The 22,853-nt window shown below is 41.4% G+C and overlaps 1 protein-coding gene across 3 annotated transcripts; it reads right to left on the minus strand.

Moving 5' to 3' along the window:
* Nucleotides 1-1,921: 1,921 nt before the first annotated feature.
* LOC115223923 (kinetochore protein mis18) lies at nt 1,922-18,026 on the minus strand. Of its 3 annotated transcripts, none has more exons than XM_029794656.2 (6): nt 17,421-18,026; nt 10,931-11,127; nt 7,935-8,001; nt 6,680-6,802; nt 4,605-4,665; nt 1,922-2,794 (listed from the first exon to the last, which is right to left on the minus strand). In XM_029794656.2, the coding sequence occupies exons 1-6, from the start codon at nt 17,477-17,479 to the stop codon at nt 2,489-2,491; spliced, it is 813 nt and encodes a 270-aa protein (XP_029650516.1). In that variant the 5' UTR covers nt 17,480-18,026; the 3' UTR covers nt 1,922-2,488. The 3 variants fall into 3 exon arrangements, with proteins under 3 accessions (XP_029650516.1, XP_036368580.1, XP_029650517.1); XM_036512687.1 differs by having other exon boundaries at nt 17,690-18,020; XM_029794657.2 differs by lacking the exon at nt 17,421-18,026 and adding an exon at nt 15,201-15,376.
* Nucleotides 18,027-22,853: the final 4,827 nt, after the last annotated feature.

Below are 22,853 nucleotides of genomic sequence, written 5' to 3' on the forward strand. Positions count from 1 at the left end.
AACACAAGGTACAAAAGATTCAAAGTGAACAATAGGTAAATGCACCAAAAGCACATCAAATGTATTCATCCCATCTTCAGCTGCCTATCAATTATCATTATGATTTTGATACCATTCAATCTGGGAGTGTAAAAACTGCTTGGAAATGAAAGAAGTTGGTTAAAATATTAGTACAAAGTTCATTGTACTTACATCTAGTTACTGTTACAAAGCATAAATAATATAAAATTGACTAAAACAAACCATAATGAAAATATTCATTATATAAACAACCTGGAACTGATAGGTAGCAAAGACTTGTCCCTTCACTTAATTGCTGTTTGCCAACAAATAATCGTTTGTAATCTATGAATGAAGATCTAGAATTGTGTAATAGGATAAATGAGTGTCAAAGTAATTCATTTCCAATTTTCCATAAAAACATGTCTTCCTACAGTGAAGCCGGTGGTGGTTGGCAACAGGAAGGACACCTGTGGGAAATCTGCTTCAACAAATTCCAAATTCCACCTGACCCAAGACACTGAAGTGGCGATGATCGTTTATTTCTCGCAAAGTTAGCAGAAGAGTCATTAAAAAAGAGATGTCAGGAGAGAAAAAAAAAAGGGGGGTGGGGCATTTTATGAAACCTTTATTAGTCTTTAATTAGATAAAAACAGCAATTGTTACATGAAAATATTAAATTAACTGAATCCCCAATTAGGGATGATAATGGGATCAGTGATGTGGAGTGGCAGTTCTGATGAAAGTGAAGTCAAACAAGCAATAGATAAATAATTAAAAGCTGGACACACACACACACACACACACACACATATACAGTCAGATGCATACACACAGAAAATTAGATACATTAGCACACATACATATTTAAGAAATTTTTCGAGAGCTCCAGGGCTCATAAATGCCAGTTTCCATGACATATGACTGAGATCACACTACTCCCCACTGAAAGGGCCACCAGTCCATTTGCAGGGTTCACGACGAGCAATATTCAGTACATTACTTGACTGGACTTTATCTACCCCAAAGGGATGAAAGGCAGATTTCACCACAGCCGTATTTTAACTCAGAATGTTAAGAACCATGATAAGGATTCTGCCATCTTGCAGCCATATATATAAATATATATATAAATGTAGATGTATTTTATTTTTAGAAGGAAAAGCTTGACAGTGACAATAGCTACAAGATCTGGCATAGATCTCTTCAACAGGTCATAAAGTACTTTTGATTTTCCAAGTTGCATATACAGGTTTTGGTTCATCTGATGGGTGGAGCAATGTAGTGGCAAAATAGCCAGAGAAAGGCAACTTGGAGTCACTGCTAACATTTTCCATGTAAAACTAAAATACACGACACTCTTCTTACACATGCATACACACACACACATCGTCATTTAGCATCCAATTTTCCATGGATTAGATGGAATATAATTAAGTAAATTCTCTACAACCTGATGCCCTTGTTCTCACCAACCCATACCTGTTTTCAGACAAGATGAAATTTTCCACAAAACACTGCATATAGACAATAGACATCAAAATATATATATAAATAGACAGATAGTGATATATAAATATTATACATATAGACATCCATGCAAACAATATAAGAAGACCTCCATATATACAGACATACAATAATATATATACTTCTAATATAGGATAAAATTTTTTTCAAAATAAAAATTTCATCCAAGTGGCCAGCATATTAAAATACCTTTAAAAGGTGAAAATTATAAACAAGGGCAAAAGAAAAAAAATCTTTTTTCTTTTGCCCTTGTTTATAATTATATATATATGGATGCTGGCTTTGTTGGGTGGAGGTACTTATTTTTAACTATGGCTATATGCATTGTGTGTGAGTGTACATCATCATCATCGTAAAACGGACGCTAAATGATGATGATGATGATGTACACTCACACACAATGCATATAGCCAAAGTTAAAAATAAGTACCTCCACCCAACAAAGCCAGCATCCAGAGACTAGTTACAGGGTAGTTGCGCTTTAGTACCTAAATGTACTTAGGAGAAAAAGGAAAAAAAAATTCATTTGCAAAAAATAAAATGAAAAGCAAATCGACAGCAACAACCTCGACAAACAGAGCAGAGTTGATCAGGCCATGTTTGACAAACAAAGCTGGAAGCTGATTAACTCTGCTGGTGTTACCATGGTAACAAAGAATCCTGATGCTTCAAGGTGGTCGACGACAACGGTGATGAGAAGAATGAAGAAGAAGGGAAAATGGTTGCGACATGGTGCCATTTAAGTGTGGAGGAGTTGTGTAGAGTGCAGGGTGGGGTGCTGACTGATGAAACAAGACGTGGATGAGGAGGTGGAGCAGTTTGAGAGGTCAAGTGTGAGAGGTCATGCATGAGGTCAGTTGTGGTTTGGAGATGAAAGGTCAATAATGGAACATTGGGTACGAGTTGTCAGCAAGGGCAGGTCAGGTATAAGAGGTCCATAAAACAGATGACCGACTGGTCATCCATTGGACAGCTCAGAGAAGCTGCCACTGGTGTCTCCCTCACTTGAAGACAAATTGCCATGTAGTTCTATGGAATCAGTCTGCACTTGGCTGCTGCTATTAGAGGTGATGGTGGTGCCCCTGGACAATGTGATGTCCTCACTGTTGGAGAGATGGTCTTCGTTATTCCCCTCTTCACTGACGTTACCATTCCTACCATCATGGTCGTCGATGTCACCAATATTATTGCTTCCTCGGACAATTCCCAGCTTCTTTTCAATCAATGTCAGGCGTTCGTTGAGGCTTACCAGGACACACTTGATCTGTAGAGAGAGAGAGAGGAAGAGAGGGAGTGAAGTAAAGACATGGTATTGTAAGACAAGCATCACTGTTGTTATCGATTATCTACAGAGTATCATCATCATCATCATCATTGTTTAACGTCCGTTTTCCGCGCTAGCACGGGTTGGACGGTTCGACTGGGGTCTGGGAAGCCAGGGGCTGCTCCAGGCTCCAGTCTGATCTGGCAGAGTTTCTACGGCGGGATGCCCTTTCGAACGCCAACCACTCCGCGAGTGTAGTGGCTGCTTTTTACGTGCCACCTGCACAGGTGCCAGGGGGGGGGGTCCGGCATCGGTCACGATCACGTTAAAAGCTCCAACCGATCGTGACCGATGCCGGACCCCCCCTGGCACCTGTGCAGGTGGCACGTAAAAAGCACCCACTACACTCGCGGAGTGGTTGGCGTTAGGAAGGGCTACAATACTTGTTGTTATCCATATTGAAACAACAGGATATTTGCTTGCAATTTCTAGCAGGCTAACAATAGATGACCCCCACCCTCCAATAGGCAGCAAAAACTATATATATCATCATCATCATCATCATCATCATCGTTTAACGTACGTTCTCCATGGTAGCATGGGTTGGACGGTTTGACCGGGGATCTGGGAAGCCAGAAGGCTGCACCAGGCTCCAGTCTTATCTGGCAATGTTTCTACAGCTGGATGCCCTTCCTAACGCCAACCACTCCGTGCATCAATATAAAAATCGAAGAAATTGGAGTCGACAAGGAGGAGGAGGAGGATGGTTGGACAGTTATTTTGTAATCACTACAATTGTTTCCACTCAACATGGTTTCCTAAAAGTACAGGTATTTTGATTATGCAACTGTTTGTTTGCATAATAAGATCTAGTTGTGTTTCCTCAGGTGATATTTAAATGTTGTCTCCGTTAGTTTAAAATTGACTTAATCCCTTCGTCTCTCCTTGTTTGCTCCCTCTATGTTTAGCCCCTTGTGGGTAATAAAGAAATAAGAAACGTTAGCATGCCAGGCGAAATGCGTAGCGGTATTTCGTCTACCGCTACGTTCTGAGTTCAAATTCTGCTGGGTTCGACTTTGCCTTTCATCCTTTCCAGGTTGATAAATTAAGTACCAGTTGCATACTGGGTCAATTTAATCAACTGACCCCATCCCCCAAAATTTCGGGCCTTGTGCCTAGAGTAGAAAAGAATTATGTCATGCTTGAAAAGAAGACCCATTAAGCTGAGCAAAACGGCAGGCATGGCAGATACTGGTGTCACACAAATGGCACATAAAAGCACCCATTTCACTCACAGAGTAGCTGGCATTAGGAAGGGCATCCAGCTGTAGAAAACCATGCCAAATCAGACTAGAGCCTGGTGCAGCCTTCCAAACCAGTCAAACTCTTCAACTCATGCCAGCATGGACAACGGACGTTAAATGATGATGATTATATATATATATATATATATATATATATATACCACATACATACATACATACATACAATGGGCTTCTTTCAGTTTCCATCTACCAAATCCACTCACAAGGCTTTGGTTGTCTCGAGGCTATGGTAGAAGATACTTGTCCAAGAAGCCACACTTTGGATAGGATTGAACCTGAGAACAAATTGTTGAGAAGCTTTACAACCACTGAGCCACATCTGTGCCTTATATTTTAAAAATATATCAGAGACTACAGCATTGTCTAATGTCCCTGTACTTCTTTTCAGCTGCTATTTCTAGCAGATCAATTGGCCACTAATGTAGCAGACTGATAACGCATTGCAGATGCTGCAACAATGACAGGTGAACGAAAGCACATCTTACCGGATCAATGTATTCAAGCTGTGTGATGTCTTTGTAGGTACCTTCTTGTCCTGTCTGGTAACTGAAATAAAAACAAAAAGTTACACATTTTAAACTATTGTTTGGTTAGCCACAAAGGACAGAACGTCTCCAAGTAAAACAATATATCCCTCCATGGCCGGACATGTCTCAGAAAACGGCTTGCATTTTGGTGTGACACTCACTCACAAATACTCATCATCATCGTTTAATGTCCGCTTTCCATGCAGCCATGAGTTGGACGGTTTGACTGAGGACTGGCAAACCAGGAGGCTGCACCAGGCTCCAATCTGATGTGGCAAGGTTTCTACAGCTAAATGCCCTTCCTAATGCTAACCACTCTACAAATTGATAATATATATATATACTCTGCTTGCGAAGACCTGTTGAGGCAAGTGAAATCGGAATCAAAATAACTCAAAAATCAATGGAAATTGTAGTTGTGATACCAGTGCCAGTGGCACATGAAAGAACCATCCGAACGTGGCCATTGCCAGCGCTGCCCCGACTGGCCTCCGTACCGGTGGCATGTAAAAGGCACCAACCAATCTTGGCACGTAAAAAGCACCCACTACACTCACGGAGTGGTTGGCATTAGGAAGGGCATACAGCTGTAGAAACACTGCCAGATCAGACTGGGCCTGGTGCAGCCTCCTGGCTTCCCAGACCCCAGTCGAACCGCCCAACCCATGCTAGCATGGAAAGCGGACGTTAAACGATGATGATAATGATATACATACAAGGCTTTCATGAGGCTTTAAAAAAAATCTCATATATATACACATATATAACAGTGAATCCAAACGAAGAAAAAACAACAATGTGAGGACGTGGTACAAGTAATGTATTATCAGACGCTCAGGAAAGGACGCAAAGGAGATTGAACATTTCGAGCAAAGCTCTTCTTCAGAAATAGAGGAAAGTTCAAAAGAACCGAAGATGGTGGAAGAAGATCACCAACGATTCGCATGTGGTTACATTTTGAAATGACATACATAATATTTGTGCACGGGTGTCACACCGAAATGAAAGCCGGTTTCTTTGCTTCCAACCTTCTGAGACATGTCTGGCCATATATATAATATATATATATATATATATATATATATATATATATATATATATGTATATGCATAATGGGCTTCTTACAGTTTCCGTCAACCAAATCCACTTACAAGGCTTTGGTTGGCTTGAGGGTATAGTAGAAGACACTTGCCCAAAGTACCGTGCAGTGTGACTGAACCCAGAACCATGTGGTTGGGAAGCAAGCTTCTTACCACACAATCACACATTACGTATGATTTAAGTTATAGAACGAAGTTTGACCAATTCAATCATATTTTTCTCAAATAGCGGAGATAAGGTGTTAATATGGGATAAAATATTGATTCAATTCGCTAGACGATCATTTCATATGGAAAGGCAATAAAATCATTTTAAGACAAAATAAGAACTTAAAAGAGTTTCTGTCTATCAAACCCATTCACAATGCTTTGGTCAGCCTGAGGCCATATTATAAGGCACAGGCCCAAAGTGCCATGCAGTGGGACTGAACCCAGAACAATTTGGTTGGGAAGCAAGCTTCTTACCACACAGCCATGCCTGTGTAATATCATTATTTAACCCTTTAGCATTCAAATTATTCTGTCAAATGTAAAGCTTATGTATTCACACCATGTAAAAATTAATCTTGCATCATTTCATGGCTTTGAGATTTCAATGATGTGATTGTTTATTTTTAAAATGACACAATAAGATAGCTATGAATGACCATATCTGACTAATTTGAACATAAAATAAGTAGAATATTTTGGCCGGATATGGCCGGTTTAAACACTAAAGGGTTAACGTCTGTTTTCTATGCTGGCATGAGTTAGAGGGTTTGACAGGAGCCAACAAGCCAGAGGACTGCATTAACTTCCAATGTCCTTTTCAACATTCTGCAACAAGAAGGATGAAGGATGTCTGGTCATTGGAAACCAGCCTCAATAAACTCCCTCCGACCCATGCAAGCACAGAAAAATTGATATCAAAACAAAATAACTTGTGGTACTTACATGGAAATTTGGTTGACATGAAATGTGAACAAACCTCGAAACTGGTCAAAATCGTAATATGTGGAATGGAAAAACTTGCCAATGATCCGTCGACATCCTTTGCAGGAGAGTTTACTGTAGGTGCTGCAACAGATGGGAAAGAAAGCACAGGTAAATGGAATAAAGAAGCACCACAGGTATGGTAGTAAGTAATAAAACAGTATATATATATATTTTTTTGTCTTGCAAGGTACCTGGTAACCCTGTCACTGCAGGTGCCACTTAGAAAGCACCCAGTCCACATTGTAAAGTGGTTGGCATTTGGAAGAGCATCCAGCTATAAAAACCTTGCCAAAACTGTCCTTGCCCGTGCTTGAGCCACGTAAAAAGCACGAAGTCCACTCTGCTGGGTGGTTGGTGTTAGGAAGGGCATCCAGCTGTAAAAATCTTGCCAAAACAGTTACAGAAGTTTGGTGCAGGCTTCTGTAAAAGTGTTCCATCCATGCCATCATGGAAAGCAAACGTTAAACGATGATGAAGATACATTATTTACATTTTGACGGATATTTGTCCTCATCTTGTTTGTTGTTAACACGTTTCGGCTGATATACCCTCCAGCCTTCATCAGGTGTCTTGGGGAAATTTCGAACCTGGGTTCCTTAGCTAAAACGGGCTAACAACAAACAAGATGAGGACAAATATCCATCAAATGTAAATAATTCCTCATCTCTTAAATATAGAACTGGATGATGATGATATTTGAGGCCATCTAGGGTAGCTGATGGGGTACAATAGTGGGGAGCCAAACACCATATATTTAAGGTTATTCAGGGCTAATTGAGGTGCTATAGTTGTAAAGAGTGACATAATATATTTAGGAGCACCTAGGGTAGCTGATATTAGTTGTAAAGAATAAGGTACTCCTTATTCTTGGTACCTAGAGTGCTGATGGAGTACCCTTAAATATATGGTGTCTGGTGCCATATATTTAAGGGTATTCAGGGGTAGCTGCAGTGGTATAGTAAGGGGTACCTAGCTGATATTGTGCAACAGTACAAAGTCATATTTCTAAAAGTATTCAAAGGTACCTGAGGTACTTGTAGTAGTAACAGCAGGCAAGATGCAATATATTTAGGGGTACTCAAAGGCTTACAGTTGTACAGTACCTTATATATTGTACAGGCATCCTGGGTCGTAAGGGCTGTGGTAAATGAGGTGATGTTGGTGTAGACTGTACATGTAGGGTACCTCAAACACAGGTGAAAGAAAATCTTACCTTATTTGATTACTTTCAGATCGCTGGATCAAGATTTCTTCATCTACGATAACAAAATCACTTGCCTCTAAGAGAAGAAAAGGAAGAATGGAGGAGAAAACAATCAGAGAAAATTAAGAATTGGATGAAGAATTAGGAGAATCCATCTTTTATCTTTTACTAGTTAGATTATGACCATTTTGGGGCATTTTGGTTGAAGTGACCTCAGTCACTTTGATTTTTAAAGCCTGGTGCTAATCTATTTGTACCGTTTGCTGAAGCTCTAAGTTACGGGGATGTACACAAACCAACACCGGTTGTCAAATTATAAGGCGGCGAGCTGGCAGAAACGTTAGCACGCCGGGCGAAATGCTTAGCGGTATTTCGTCTGCTGTTACGTTGTGAGTTCAAATTCCGCCGAGGTCGACTTTGCCTTTCATCCTTTCGGGGTCGATAAATTAAGCACCAGTTACGCACTGGGGTCGATGTAATCGACTTAATACTATGTCTGTCCTTGTTTGTCCCCTCTGTGTTTAGCCCCTTGTGGGTAATAAAGAAATAGGTTGTCAAATAGTGGTGGGCAAATAAGGATACATTCATTCATAGCCTTGCTTCCAAACAACACAGTTCTGGGTTCATTGACCAATAGAATAAGTACTAAGCTTAAAAAAGTACTGGGGTTGAATTTTTGGAAGGTGGTGCCCCAGCATGGCCACAGTTTAATGACTGAAACAAGTACAAGACAAAAGACATACAATTGACTAATTAACTCTACGAAGTCCACTCGCATGGCATCGGTCAGCAGAATCGTGGACATAGGATCACGGTTTTGATTCCCAGATTGGATGTGAAAGTTTATGGAGTGAAGCACGACCTTCGAACTTTAGGCCTCACTGAGGAAATGACCAGCGACCGAGACCTTTGGAAATATGCTGTACGTGAAAAGACCAGGCAGGACAAGTGAGCCCAGCCCACTTATGCATGCCTTTCCTCCCTTGGACACAAAGACCTGTGGAGGCAAGCGAAGTTGATATAGAACCTCATCCGACGACAGGCACCCATGCCAACCCCCTTTGCTTGCGAAGAAATGTTGGGGCAAGCGAAATCGAAATCGAATTGAACCAGCCAGGATCCCTGGTCTGGTGGTACGTAAAAAGCACTATCCGACTCGTGGCCGATGCCAGCGCCGCCTCGACTGGATTCCGTGCCGGTGGCACGTAAAATACACCAATCCGACAGTGGCTGTGGCCAGCCTCGCCTGGCACCTGTGCAGGTGGCACGTAAAAAGCACCCACTACACTCACGGAGTGGTTGGCGTTAAGAAGGGCATCCAGCTGTAGAAACATTGCCAGATAAGACCGGAGCTTGGTGCAGCCTTCTGGCTTCCCAGATCCCCGGTCGAACCGTCCAACCCATGCTAGCATGGAAAATGGACGCTAAACGATGATAATGATGATGAAACACCTAAAGCTCCATGAGGCTCTGGTAGGGAGTAGTGACGACCCCTGCTGTACCCTTTCACCACAACTTTCTCCCCGTTTCCACTGTATCTGTATTTCTAAGGGCCAGCCTCATCACGTGTGGTGTTATCTCCCTTAGAGTAGTCACCTCCTGTTACAGGAACTCTCTAGTTTAAAAGGACAACATTCAGGTCCCTAATAGTAAAAGGCCATTACTGTGTATACTTTGCTAATAAACGGACATGCCTCACGCTGAATTCTCTTGCTGTTTATTAGCCAATATCACCAACCTTCATTATACCACATCAAACACTGTGTCATGCTGAATCTTCCTGAGAACTACGTTTAAGGATACATGTGCCTGTGGAGTACTCAGCCACTTGCACATTAATTCCACGAGCAGGCTGTTCCGTTGATCGGATCAACTGGAACCCTTGTTGTCGTAACTGATCGAGTGCCACGGTAGTGGAAGACACTTACCCATGGTGCCACACAGTTGGATTGAACCTGAAACCATGCGGTTGCAAAGCAAACTTGTTAACCACACATGCCTGCTGGCATTTAAAAAAAAAATTGTTTTTTTTTTTTTTACTTGTTCAGCCATTTGACCGTGGCAATGCTGGAGCACCATCTTGAAGAGTTTTTAGTCAAATGATTCAGCCTCAGGATGTGTTTATTTTTAAGCCTGGTGCATATTCTATTGGTCACTTTTGCTGAACCACTAAGTCACGGGAATGTGAACACACCAACACTGGTTGTCAAGTGGTAGTGGGAAACAGACATATATGACACACACATATATGATTATTTTTTTGTATTGCCCATGGGGGCTAAACATACAGGGGACAAACAAAGGGATTAAGTTGATTACATCGACCCCAGTGCATAACTGGTATTTATTTAATTGACCTCGAAAGGATGAAAGGCAAAGTCGACCATAGCAAAATTTGAACTCAGAACATAGCAACAGACGAAATATCACTGTTTCACCCAGCGTGCTACCTTAAATATATATATATATATGACAAAGGCGGCGAGCTGGCAGAAACATTAGCACGCCGGGTGAAATGCGTAGCCGTATTTCGTCTGCCGTTACGTTCTGAGTTCAAATTCCGTCGAGGTCGACTTTGCCTTTCATCCTTTCGGGGTCGATAAATAAAGTACCAGTTACGCACTGGGATCGATGTAATCGACTTAATCTGTTTGTCTGTCCTTGTTTGTCCCCTCTGTGTTTAGCCCCTTGTGGGTAGTAAAGAAATACACATATATATATATATGATGGGCTTCTTTCAGTTTCCTTCTGTTAAATCCCCACTTCCCATTTAATAGACAGAAACTGGCCCAAGGATACAGCAGAAGACACTGGCCCAAGGTGTCACGGAGTAGGACTGAACCTGGAACCATGTAGTTGGGAAGCAAGCTTCTTACCACACAGCTACATGCAAGTGCATGTGTGCATAGTTGAGTTGGTGTACCTAAATGAGTGTGTGTGTGTGTGTGTATAGGTAAGTGTAAAAGAGGGAGACAGCGTATGATGAAGGTGGTGGGAATACTTACTGGACAAGCAGATGACTTGCATGGCTTCGTTGGTGATCTCCCAGGAGAGGGAGTCACCGAAGATTGCCTTGCAGTTGGAACACTGGAAGACGATCGGGAAGAGATGATTGACGTGGTCCGGAAACACATCAAACATCTTGATGAAAGATGTCTGATTGCTCATCGTGTCAGCGACGGCGGGACCACAATGGAGAAGGCTGTAAATGGAAGATTGTAATACAAATTAGGGAACCTATGGATTCAAACATTCTTTGTAAGTCTAGTACTTATCCTATCAGACACTTTTACCGAACCACTACAGGGACGTAAACACACGAACATTGATTGTTAAGCAATGGTGGACAAACACACACACATATATATACAGTGGGCTTCTTTCAGTTTCTGTCTACCAAATCCACTCACAAAGCTTTGGTTGGCCTGAGACTATGGAAGAAGATACTTGTCAAGGTGCCAAGCAGGGGGACTGAACCCGGAACCATGTGGTTAGTAAGTTATTACTTACCACACAGCCATGCTGACGCCTATAGAGAAAGAGATTTTACACGAGAGGAAATGTACTCAATACATATATCAGAGTATATAAATTTAATTCAAAGTGGAGACAACTCTCCTTCACTATTGTTTCCAGTTTTCATTGTGATTTGAATTCAAATGTGTGTGTGTGTATGTTTACAATATTCTTGGTTGAGTTAGTTGCTACCCTGTGCAACCACAGATGAAACTCAGAGTAGCAAGAGATTGATTCATGCAAAATAAAAATATTACTACTCTCTACTATGGTATCAGGTACTCTTTCTTCTGACATCTAACACTAAACAGATACATACATGCATATGGATTTGGTGATACAAACAGGGAAATGAATGTAAATATATATTCTTAATTTGCAGAAGTTACAGAGTGACTAAAAGCCAATTGATACAGTACCAGAATTTTCGACTTGAGTCAAATATAACAAACAACTCCAAATTGAGTGTCCATACACGTGTAGTCTGGACTGGCATTGAGTTATATTAGTTGTAATAAGGAAGTCAAAGCAAATAGTGACATTTTGAATCTTTTAATATGCACATTTCAGGTTTATGCAATGCATAATAGGAAATGTGTCTATTACGTGAGATCGTCCTCAGTTAAAACATTTGTATAGAGAAGGAAAAAGAAAGGAGTTTAGAAAGAGAGACAAAGGGAGAGGAGAGATATGTATAAAGTGAGATAGTGGGGGAGGTGTTAGGGTGTGGTTATTAATTTTGATAGTGAAAAAAACTAGTTGTAAAGGGCTTTGAGCATATTAGTGGTGTCAATGTGCTTTGAATGAAATAACAACATCAATAATAATAATAGGCAGGTCTGAAATTTGGGGGGAGGGAGCCAGTCAATTATATCGATACCAGTACTTGACTAGTACTTACTACATTAACCCTGAAAAGAAGCCAGCTTATTGTACTGACCATATCATCACCATCATTGTTTAATGATTTCCGTGCTGGCATGGGTTGGACGTCTTTGAGGTCTGCTGGGATTCCAAATCCTTAATCCTTTACGTTATAAACATACATGTGTGGGTATTAATTAAATACCGAGGTTCCGGCGCATCTGCATAACCCTAACGAGTGTGCACTGTAAAAACATTGTTACGTAGATGCATCGGGACCTCAGTATTTAAGCAGTGCATGTGTGTGTATATATATATATGGAGGCGCAATGGCCTAGTGGTTAGGGCAGCGGACTCGCGGTTTCGATTCCCAGACCAGGTGTTGTGAGTGTTTATTGAGCGAAAACACCTAAAGCTCCACGAGGCTTCGGCAGGGGGTGGTGGTGATCCCTGCTGTACTCTTTCGCCGCAACTTTCTCTCACTCTTTCTTCTGTTGGCCTGCTCGCTTAGCCAGCGGAGTGGCGTCATTTGAAGGCTAAAACAATGCGAAGCGCATTGTGACCAGCGATGTGTAACAACATCTGATGGCCTGGTTGGTCACGGCGATATATATATATATATAAAGTTGAAGACGTGTAAACAACGGCTTCGGTGCAAAACGAAAAGGTACACATAACAAAATCTTCAAAAATTCTGGACGAGGGCATTATTTAACCTGCAGTTGATTATGAAATATGCTAAATGCAGTGATTAAGTCAGTTTAATTAATCTTCGTAATCACAGGCTCCCTCAACGGTTCATAAAGCATTAAGTACATGAAAGCCTCACTGAATGTCTACAAAAATTCTAAGATGCGTGGTTTTATGCCTGTGAAGTATACCACAGAATGGTAGGTGAGCTGGCAGAAACGTTAGCACGCCGGGCGAAATGCTTAGCGGTATTTCGTCTGTCGGGCGAAATGCTTAGCGGTATTTCGTCTGCCGTTACGTTGTGAGTTCAAATTCCGCCGAGGTCGACTTTGCCTTTCATCCTTTCGGGGTCGATAAATTAAGTACCAGTTACGCACTGGGGTCGATGTAATCGCCTTAATACCTATGTCTGTCCTTGTTTGTCCCCTCTGTGTTTAGCCCCTTGTGGGTAGTAAAGAAATAGGTATTATGTAAAAGTGATGAATAAATTTGATTCAGTCCATTTTGCATTGGACGTCCTTGTTTATCCAAGTTTATAATATGGAGTGGATCCAGCGAGTTGTAACTTTCATGCATCGAGCAAAAAGGTATGCAATGTTTATGGCGAAGGTAAAGGATACGTACCCCCGGTGTTTAGGGTCAGGGTTAGTTTTAGGGTTAAAGTTTTTGTTAGGCCGAAAAACCGGTGGTGTACGTCCTTACATCCGCCAAGTTTTATATATTACGAAATAAAATGTTAACAGATCAAATATGAAACAATATATATATATATATATATATATATATATATATATATATAGGCGCAGGAGTGGCTGTGTGGTAAGTAGCTTGCTAACCAACCACATGGTTCCGGGTTCAGTCCCACTGCGTGGCATCTTGGGCAAGTGTCTTCTGCTATAGCCCCGGGCCGATCAATGCCTTGTGAGTGGATTTGGTAGACGGAAACTGAAAGAAGCCTGTCGTATATATGTATATTTATATGTATGTATGTTTGTCCCCCCTAGCATTGCTTGACAACCGATGCTGGTGTGTTTACGTCCCCGTCACTTAGCGGTTCGGCAAAAAGAGACCGATAGAAAAAGTACTGGGCTTACAAAGTCCCGGGGTCGATTTGCTCGATTAAAGGCGGTGCTCCAGCATGGCCGCAGTCAAATGACTGAAACAAGTAAAAGAGTAAAGAGTATATATATTAGAGAGAGAGAGAGAGGGGGGAGAGAGGAAAGACGGACTGTCCTTGAAAATTACACTTTTTCGAAAAACTTTTTTTAGATGTCGGAGATTACGAATATTATGCAAGAAAGCAAGTTTTGAAACTTTTAAATTCAATAAGCAAATAGATATGTGTGTACAAGGAGATAAATAGATGTGAATGGGGCTAAAAACAACAGTAAACACCGTCTTCTATAGTTATGTGATTACGAAGATTAATTAAACTGACTTAATCACTGCATTTAGCATATTTTATAATCAACTGCAGGTTAAATAATGCCCTAGTCCAGAATTTTTGAAGATTTTGTTGTGTGTACCCTTTCGTTTTGCACCGAAATCGTTGTTTACGCGTCTTCAACTTTATATACATATATATATATATATGTAGGTCCCGGGTTGAGTCGGGGCTAACTACAGTAAATAAGGTACTCAATACATAGCAGAATAAATTAATTTATTTTATAGAAGGAGCTTCTACAGGACTAGAACTGTTTCATTCAAATGAAATCATCAGTCCTGTAGAAGCTCCTTCTATAATATATATATATATACACACATGCACTGCTTAAATATATTTCATGAATAAACGGACAGGGATAAATAGACAGACAGACAAATAAATAAATAAATGGAAGAGGTTCTAAATTTAAAATTGGAGGGAGGGTGAAATTTGAGCCCCTTATTAAACTTTACAACATTAATTATTAAACATTAATGTTTGTTTCTCATAAAATGGTGTCTATTTAATTTAGATTTCAATTAATATTTATGATTAATTAAGGCAAATACTAATAAAAGGCAAAGTCTTTTCACTTTAATGTTTTTATCTGTTCGTCAGTCGATTCGCTCTGATCGCTTTAAAGTCGTGTTATAGATTATATTCATCATAAATATATGTTTTGGATTGAATTGGGAGTTTATTGAACAGTTTAGGATTTGTGTCTACGCTAATTGCAGTGGAGAAAACGAGGAAAATCATTAACAAGAAGAACCAACCTGGAAAGACGGGAATTGAAATTCGCGCTCAAAACGAAGTTGTTTTCGTGTCTCTACGTAACCGACGAAGCCCTCCTCGCAAAGGTGGTCTCGTATGAACAAGACCAACCTCTCCATGTAAAGGTAGGCGAGACCAATGACAGGAAGGCCTCTGCGGCCCGTGGGATTTCTAAAGTGGCTCGCCTTAAGAAAAAAGAAGATTACCTTGACTTATGTGGCACTACTTAAGAAGAATGGTCCCGGTGCGCGCACTCGCGCTAGCTAGTCGTGACTAGTCGATCCTACAATGACTACCTAGCAAAGTAACTAAAACACAAAATAAATAATTTTTTTTACACAAAGTAAATAAGGTTTTTAAAACAAAGTAAATAATTTTTTAAAAACACAAAGGATCGACTAGTCACGACCAGCTAGCGCGGATGTGCGAGTACACGCACCGGGACCACTCTGATTAAGTAGTACCGACTTATATGTACTGTATTTGACGTGGGTGTGATAAAACAAAATAATACGGAAGGGTCGTGGCTAGCCCGTCTTTGAGGTCTGCTGGGCGACGACCGGACAATTGAAACGAGTCTAGACGAAAAGGTATTTTGAGTTTAGAGTAGAATTTGGTTTTGGGTTCGGGTGACTCTTTGATGAAATGAAGAATGTGAGTGAAGGCTAAGATTTTGTTGATAAATAGAGAGAGCGAGGGGGGGGCAGAGATAAAGTGAGAGAGAGAGAGAGGGGGGAAGTTAGAAAGAGAAAGCGAAGTATGGAGAGAGAGAGAGGGGAGAAGTTAGAAAGAGAAAGCGAAGTATGGGGAGAGAGAGGGGGGAAGTTAGAAAGAGAAAGCGAAGTATGGAGAGAGAGAGAGAGAGAGGGGAGAAGTTAGAAAGAAAAGCGAAGTATGGAGAGAGAGAGAGAGAGAGAGAGAGAGAGAGAGAGAGAGAGAGGGGAGAAGTTAGAAAGAGAAAGCGAAGTATGGAGAGAGAGAGAGAGGGGAGAAGTTAGAAAGAGAAAGCGAAGTATGGGGAGAGAGAGGGGGGAAGTTAGAAAGAGAAAGCGAAGTATGGGGAGAGAGAGGGGGGAAGTTAGAAAGAGAAAGCGAAGTATGGAGAGAGAGAGAGGGGAGAAGTTAGAAAGAGAAAGCGAAGTATGGGGAGAGAGAGGGGGGAAGTTAGAAAGAGAAAGCGAAGTATGGAGAGAGAGAAAGAGGAGGAAAAGAAACAAAATGACAGAGAGAGGGGGAAGGAAATAATATCTGAGAGAGAGAGAGAGAAGACGGAAACAAACGAAAGGAAGGTGAGAGAGAGAGAGATGAGGGACAAAGAAACAAATTGAGAGAAAGATAGAGGGAGAAAAAGAAAGAGAGAGACAACAAAGAGAGAAAATAAGAGAGATGTGAGTAAGCAAAGTCTGAAAGAATGAGAGGAGAAGAAAACAGAAGGAGAAATAGCGAGAGATGATAGCATTCCGTCCCATTTGTGTAAAAATAAATGCTGAACTGTCAGCCGACCTCAGTCATGTTTCTTTCAGCTGTTCGGAAGAAGAGGTGGAGGAAAAGTTTTTTTAAAAAAACGGATATATAGGCGCAGGAGTGTCTGTGTGGTAAGTAGCTTGCTTGTGAACTACATGGTTCCGGGTTCAGTCCCACTGCGTGGCATCTTGGGCAAGTGTCTTCTACTATAGCCTCGGGCCGACCAAAGCCTTGTGAGTGGATTTGGTAGACGGAAACTGAAAGAAGCCTGTCGTATGTATGTATGTATATATATATATACCAACCACATAGTTCCGGGTTCAGTCCCACTGCGTGGCACCTTGGGCAAATGTCTTCTACTATAGCCTCGAGCCGACCAAACCCTGGTGAGTGGATTTGGTAGACGGAAACTGAAAGAAGCCTGTCGTATGTATGTATATATAATATATATATATATATATATATATATACACACACAAACATATATATATATATGTGTGTGTTTGTGTGTCTGTGTTTGTTCCCCTAGCATTGCTTGACAACCGATGCTGGTGTGTTTACGTCCCCCGTCACTTGGCGGTTCGGCAAAAAGAGACCGATAGAATAAGTACTGGGCTTACAAAAAAGAATAAGTCCCGGGGTTCGATTTGCTCGATCGACTAAAAAAAGGCGGTGCTCCAGCATGGCCGCAGTCAAATGACTGAAACCAGTAAAACAGAGTAATAAATAGAAAAGGTACCGTTTGCCCATTGTCTCACCTCGCCTGTCTACTACTTTTCTTCTTTCTCCTTCTTTTCGTCATCTGCTTCGTCTTCATCTTTTCTTATTATTCCCTTCTTTAAAACTTGCAAAAAAAACCACTCCTACACTCCCATCGGTCCCATCATCTTTGGTCTGTCGCTGGAATATCTCAGATTGTCTCTCGCGAATTTCAAACGAAGAACGCAAAAAAAAAAAGTTAAAAAAAGCTTTGTTCCTTAAACCTCTAAGAAGTCGATCAACATCCTAGAAATAGCAGCCAATTTACATCTAAGCGTCTTCGATAAAAAAAACACGTTGGATAATTAATATTGGTTCTGTTTAGGTTTTGATAAAAATTTATACTTTTATACTTTTATTTTTTTCTCGTTTTTCCGTTTGTTTTGAAGGCGCAATCTTAGCGGTGCAGTGAGAAGTTTTATCCCCAAACATTTTATTCCGGGCTCTGTCTTACTGCGTGACAGTCTGAGCGAGTGTCTTTGGTGAAAGTAAGGAATATGACGGTCAAGGTTAGGGCTTGAGGTTAGGGTTTAAGGTTAGGGTTTAGGGTTGGGGTTTAAGGTCAGGGTTTAGGGTTGGGGTTTAAGGTCAGGGTTTAGGGTTTGGGTTTAAGGTCAGGGTTTAGGGTTGGGGTTTAAGGTTAGGGTTTAGGGTTAGGGTTTAAGGTTAGGGTTTAAGATTGGGGTTTAAGGTCAGGGTTTAGGGTTGGGGTTTAAGGTTAGGGTTTTTGTTACGCCGAAAACTTGTGGTGTACGTATTTTTATCTCCGCCGTGTCTTCTATCCATGAGACCGAGTCGATGAAAGCCCTCTGGGTTTAGTAGACGGAAACTTAGCTGGCCGAAACTTCGAAGTCACTGTCAATAATATTCTTGTTAAAGAATAATATATACACTTACTGCACTATTCTTTAGAGTGCGCCTCTTTTTCTGATATAGATTATATTGATACTACAGATATATAAATATGCATGTATGTTTGTGTGCGTATATATATATATATATATGTGTGTGTGTGTTACGGTGATTTAAGGGCTGAGATCTCGTCCCTTGCCAACGCAGTGCACCTGACTCCCTGTAACTCTGCCAATTATCAATAATAATAAAAAAAATTATTAATATATTCCCGTCTTGAGTTCTTTTTTTCTTCCTATTGCATTAGCAAACGCATGTGTGTATCTTTGTGTTTGTTCCCCATCACCGCTTGGCAACCGATGCTGGTTTGTTTACGTCCGTGAGGTAGCAGTTCGGCAACAATAAACTTAGAGGCATTAGAAACTATTGCGATCTTTCGTCTCTAGTAGACCTTTCCGTCGATTACACAACATACTGTCTGTCTCCCATACCCCATCAAACACACACACACACACATATACATCAATGCTTGCCATGCACGGTAACTTCAAAAGAACTTCCCTCGTCATAAAATCGCTTTCTCTTAGTCTCTTTCGCTCTCATTACTTCAAAAGTTCCCGCAAGCCCATATGTGAAAAAAAAAGAAGTTTTTTACGGAAATCGACGGAAAGGTCTACTAGAGACGAAAGATTGCCGGCATTTTTAAGGCTCCTTATGTTCTCAGTTCAAGTAAGGCCGAGGTCGATTCTGCCTTTCATCCTTTCGACGTCGATGAAATAAGTACCAGTTGAGCACTGGGGTCGATATAATTGACAAGTCCCCCAACATGTTAAACTGTAGGCCTTGTGACAAAATTTGAAACCATTTTCGTGACGATAGTGAAGGACGGGATGGTCGTAGTTAGAGCAGTTGCACTCAGGATTAACCTAGATATAAATGATAACATTATTGTAAACGTGAGGAGGTGAATTAAAAACCTTGGCTGTGGTAAGTAGCTTGCTTACCAACCACATGGTTCCGGGCTCATTCCCACTGCGTGGCACCTTGGGCAAGTGTCTTCTACTATAGCCTCGGGCCGACCAAAGCCTTGTGAGTGGATTTGGTAGACGGAAACTGAAAGAAGCCCGTCGTATATATATGTATATATATATATGTGTGTTGTTCCCCAACATCGCTTGACAACCGATGCTGGTGTGTTTACGTCGGCAAAAGAAACCGATAGAATAAGTACTAGGCTTACAAAGAATAAGTCCTGGGGTCGATTTGCTCGACTAAAAGGTGGTGCTCCAGCATGGCCACACTCAAATGACTGAAACAAGTAAAGGAGTAAAAGAGATATTTCGATAGAAAAATAATAAATGACCGAAGGCACCTACGGGAGATAACTCTGCAATTATTTCTCGTTTTCTACTTTACATAGGTCATGGTGAACTATAGCGTCGTTACGTATAGATTTCTGACAGGCTAGTGGTGGTTCATTGTATTTCTAATTATAAGTATTACAATAGAATGTTGTAACTTTATACAGGACAAATACCGCAAGGGTATTCATCTAAAAGAAGTTCGTTTTGTTTTCCTACCAGTGTTTATATTATTCGGTAATATATATCAGTGAAATGTATACCACATACTGGGAAATGAAATTCTCGACCACACAGTCATGCCTGTTGATAATAATAATGATAATGATCTCTCTCTCTCTATCTCTCTATTTATATAATACACACACGTAGATACATACAAATAAATCCTAATCTTTCAATGTCCTTCCACACCCTAGTGAACTTAAATACCCACTCACCCTATCCAATATTCAGTACCTTTTCACTTATATTCATGTCTCCTGTAACTTGAGAGTAGATCTTGACAGCTTCAGCACTCCAACCGAGTTTGCCATGTGTCTCCATTTCACCAAGGCATCTGTTCCTGTCCCTCTCTCATATTTTAACCTTGCATCAATGGGCATAAAGTTACCTCTCTCAATGCTACTTGCCCCTCAGTTGAGGAGTTTTGACCAGTGACTTATTCAGTGACCTCACTGGTACCATACAAAAAACACCCTGAATATTCTGCACAATGTTTGGCATTAAAAACGGTATTGAATCATGCAAACCATTCTAAAGCAGACACTGGCCCTTGGTGCAGTCTTCTGGCTCACCAAATTTTGAACCACCCAAACGCTGCCCCCATAAAAAAACTGATGATGATGACGACGACGACGATGAAGATATACATATATATATATAAAATCAAACCAAAATCAAACCAAATCAAAATAGATGAACATCAATGGAATTTGTATCTTTGTGGTACCAGTGCCGGTGGCACATAAGAAAGCCATCCGAACGTGGCCATAGCCAGTACCGCATCGACTGGCCTCCGTGCTGTGGGCACGTAACAAACACCATCCGATCGTGGACGTTCGCCAGCCTCGTCTGGCACCTGTGTCGGTGGCACATAAAAAACACCATCCAAGCGTGGCCGTCTGCCAGCCTCGTCTGGCACCTGTGTCGGTGGCACATAAAAAACACCATCCAAGCGTGGCCGTTCGCTAGCCTCGTCTGGCACCTGTGTTGGTGGCACATAAAAAACACCATCCAAGCGTGGCCGTCTGCCAGCCTCGTCTGGCACCTGTGTCGGTGGCACATAAAAACACCATCCGAGCATGGCCGTCTGCCAGCCTCGTCTGGCACCTGTGTCGGTGGCACATAAAAAACACCATCTGAGCGTGGCCGTCTGCCAGCCTCGTCTGGCACCTGTGTCGGTGGCACATAAAAAACACCATCTGAGCGTGGCCGTCTGCCAGCCTCGTCTGGCACCTGTGTCGGTGGCACATAAAAAACACCATCTGAGCGTGGCCGTCTGCCAGCCTCGTCTGGCACCTGTGTCGGTGGCACATAAAAAACACCATCCGAGCGTGGTCGTCTGCCAGCCCTGTCTGGCACCTGGTCGGTGGCACATAAAAAACACCATCCGAGCGTGGCCGTTCGCCAGCCTCGTCTGGCACCTGTGTCGGTGACACATAAAATCACCCACTACACTCACGGAGTGGTTGGCGTTAGGAAGGGCATCCAGCTGTAGAAACACTGCCAGATAAGGCTGGAGCCTGGTGCAGCCTTCGGGCTCCCCAGACCCCAGTTGAACCGTCCAACCCATGCTAGCATGGAAAGCGGACGTTAAACGGTGATGATGATGATGATGATATGCACATGCATGTGTGAGTGAGAGTTTGCATATGTTTTCCCACTGTAACCCTGAGAATAAAAACAGTGACAGAGTTAAGTGCTTATGTCCTTCTCTGTCAGAGGTGAAGAAGTTCAGTGGAGTATAAGAAGTGCTTGAAAAACAGGTCAAGGTTGGCAACAGGAAAGGCATCCAGCCTTAGAATATTGCTTCAGTAAGTCCAGCTTTGTCTGACCATGGCCAGCCGTGAGAAAGCAGATTTAAAAGCAAAGATGATGCTGAAAGTACATATATATCCCCGTCACTTAGCGGTTCGGCAAAAGAGACCGATAGAATAAGTACTGGGCTTACAAAGAATAAGTCCCGGGGTCGATTTGCTCGACTAAAGGCGGTGCTCCAGCATGGCCGCAGTCAAATGACTGAAACAAGTAAAAGAGTAAAAGAGTAAAGAGTAATATACAGGGTGCGTAAAATATTTGAGGACAGATTTAGGTTTATAAAAAAGCAGATACATAATAACAGATAATAACTTCATCATCATCATCATCATCATCGTTTAACGTCCGCTTTCCATGCTAGCATGGGTTGGACCATTTTGACTGAGGGCTGGCGAGCCAGATGGCTGCACCAGGCTCCAATCTTGATCTGGCAAGAGTTTCTACAGCTGGATGCTCTTCCTAACGCCAAACTGTATTTATCAAAAAATGTTACAAGGATAAAAATAAACTTTCTTTTCTATAATGTTATTCAATAAAGCTACCTTTAGCTTCAACAACTGCTTCTATATGAGATCTAAACCATCTTACATGCTCATATCAAGTAGTCCTGGTTCATTTTGGACATTACTCTGTCTATGGCAGCTTTCAAAGAATCTTTGGTGTTATGGGCATGTTCATTTACCTCTCTCTCTCTCAACAATACTCCACATGTAATAGTCCAATGGATTGATATATGGGGAATTATGAGGCCAAATGTTAGGGGTTATGTGATCATGAAAATTTTCAGTCAACTATCCCTGTATTACTAGAGCCATGCATAATAGTGTAGAGTCTTACAGAAACACATATGGCCTTACATTGCATACACTGACTATCCAGGGCTGAACAATTGTTTCTAGGACCTCAATGTAGGAGGTAGAGTTAACACTAAGGCTTTGTGGAAAGAGGTAAGAAGGCATTGCATTGTCTTCATTGTTGACGACCTCTAAAACCATAACAGTTGCAGGAAATTTTGCATGCATAACACTTGGAACTTCAGAAGGGTCTGCACATAACCATCTGTCATTTCTTCTGTTAACTTTTTGATCTTAGTTGAAGTTTTTCTCGTCTGGATTGCCGCATAGTTATATGTTTAATCTTGGCATACCTGTTGATGAAGGCTCCACCTAGCAAATTATA

The sequence above is a fragment of the Octopus sinensis genome, linkage group LG24 (genome assembly GCF_006345805.1).
Source record: "Octopus sinensis linkage group LG24, ASM634580v1, whole genome shotgun sequence".
NCBI classification, from domain to species: Eukaryota; Metazoa; Mollusca; class Cephalopoda; order Octopoda; family Octopodidae; genus Octopus; species Octopus sinensis.

Bases quoted from the DNA above. Each gene is read 5' to 3' on its own strand.
- LOC115223923 (XM_029794656.2), bottom strand. From the start codon at position 17,479: ATGAAGACGAAGCAGATGACGAAAAGAAGGAGAAAGAAGAAAAGTAGT. The intron at 6,803-7,934 runs GTAAGATTTTCT...CATCTGTTGCAG, and splicing joins TCTGAAAGTAATCAAATAAG to CACCTACAGTAAACTCTCCT. The intron at 2,795-4,604 runs GTAAGATGTGCT...CTCTCTCTACAG, and splicing joins AGCTTGAATACATTGATCCG to ATCAAGTGTGTCCTGGTAAG.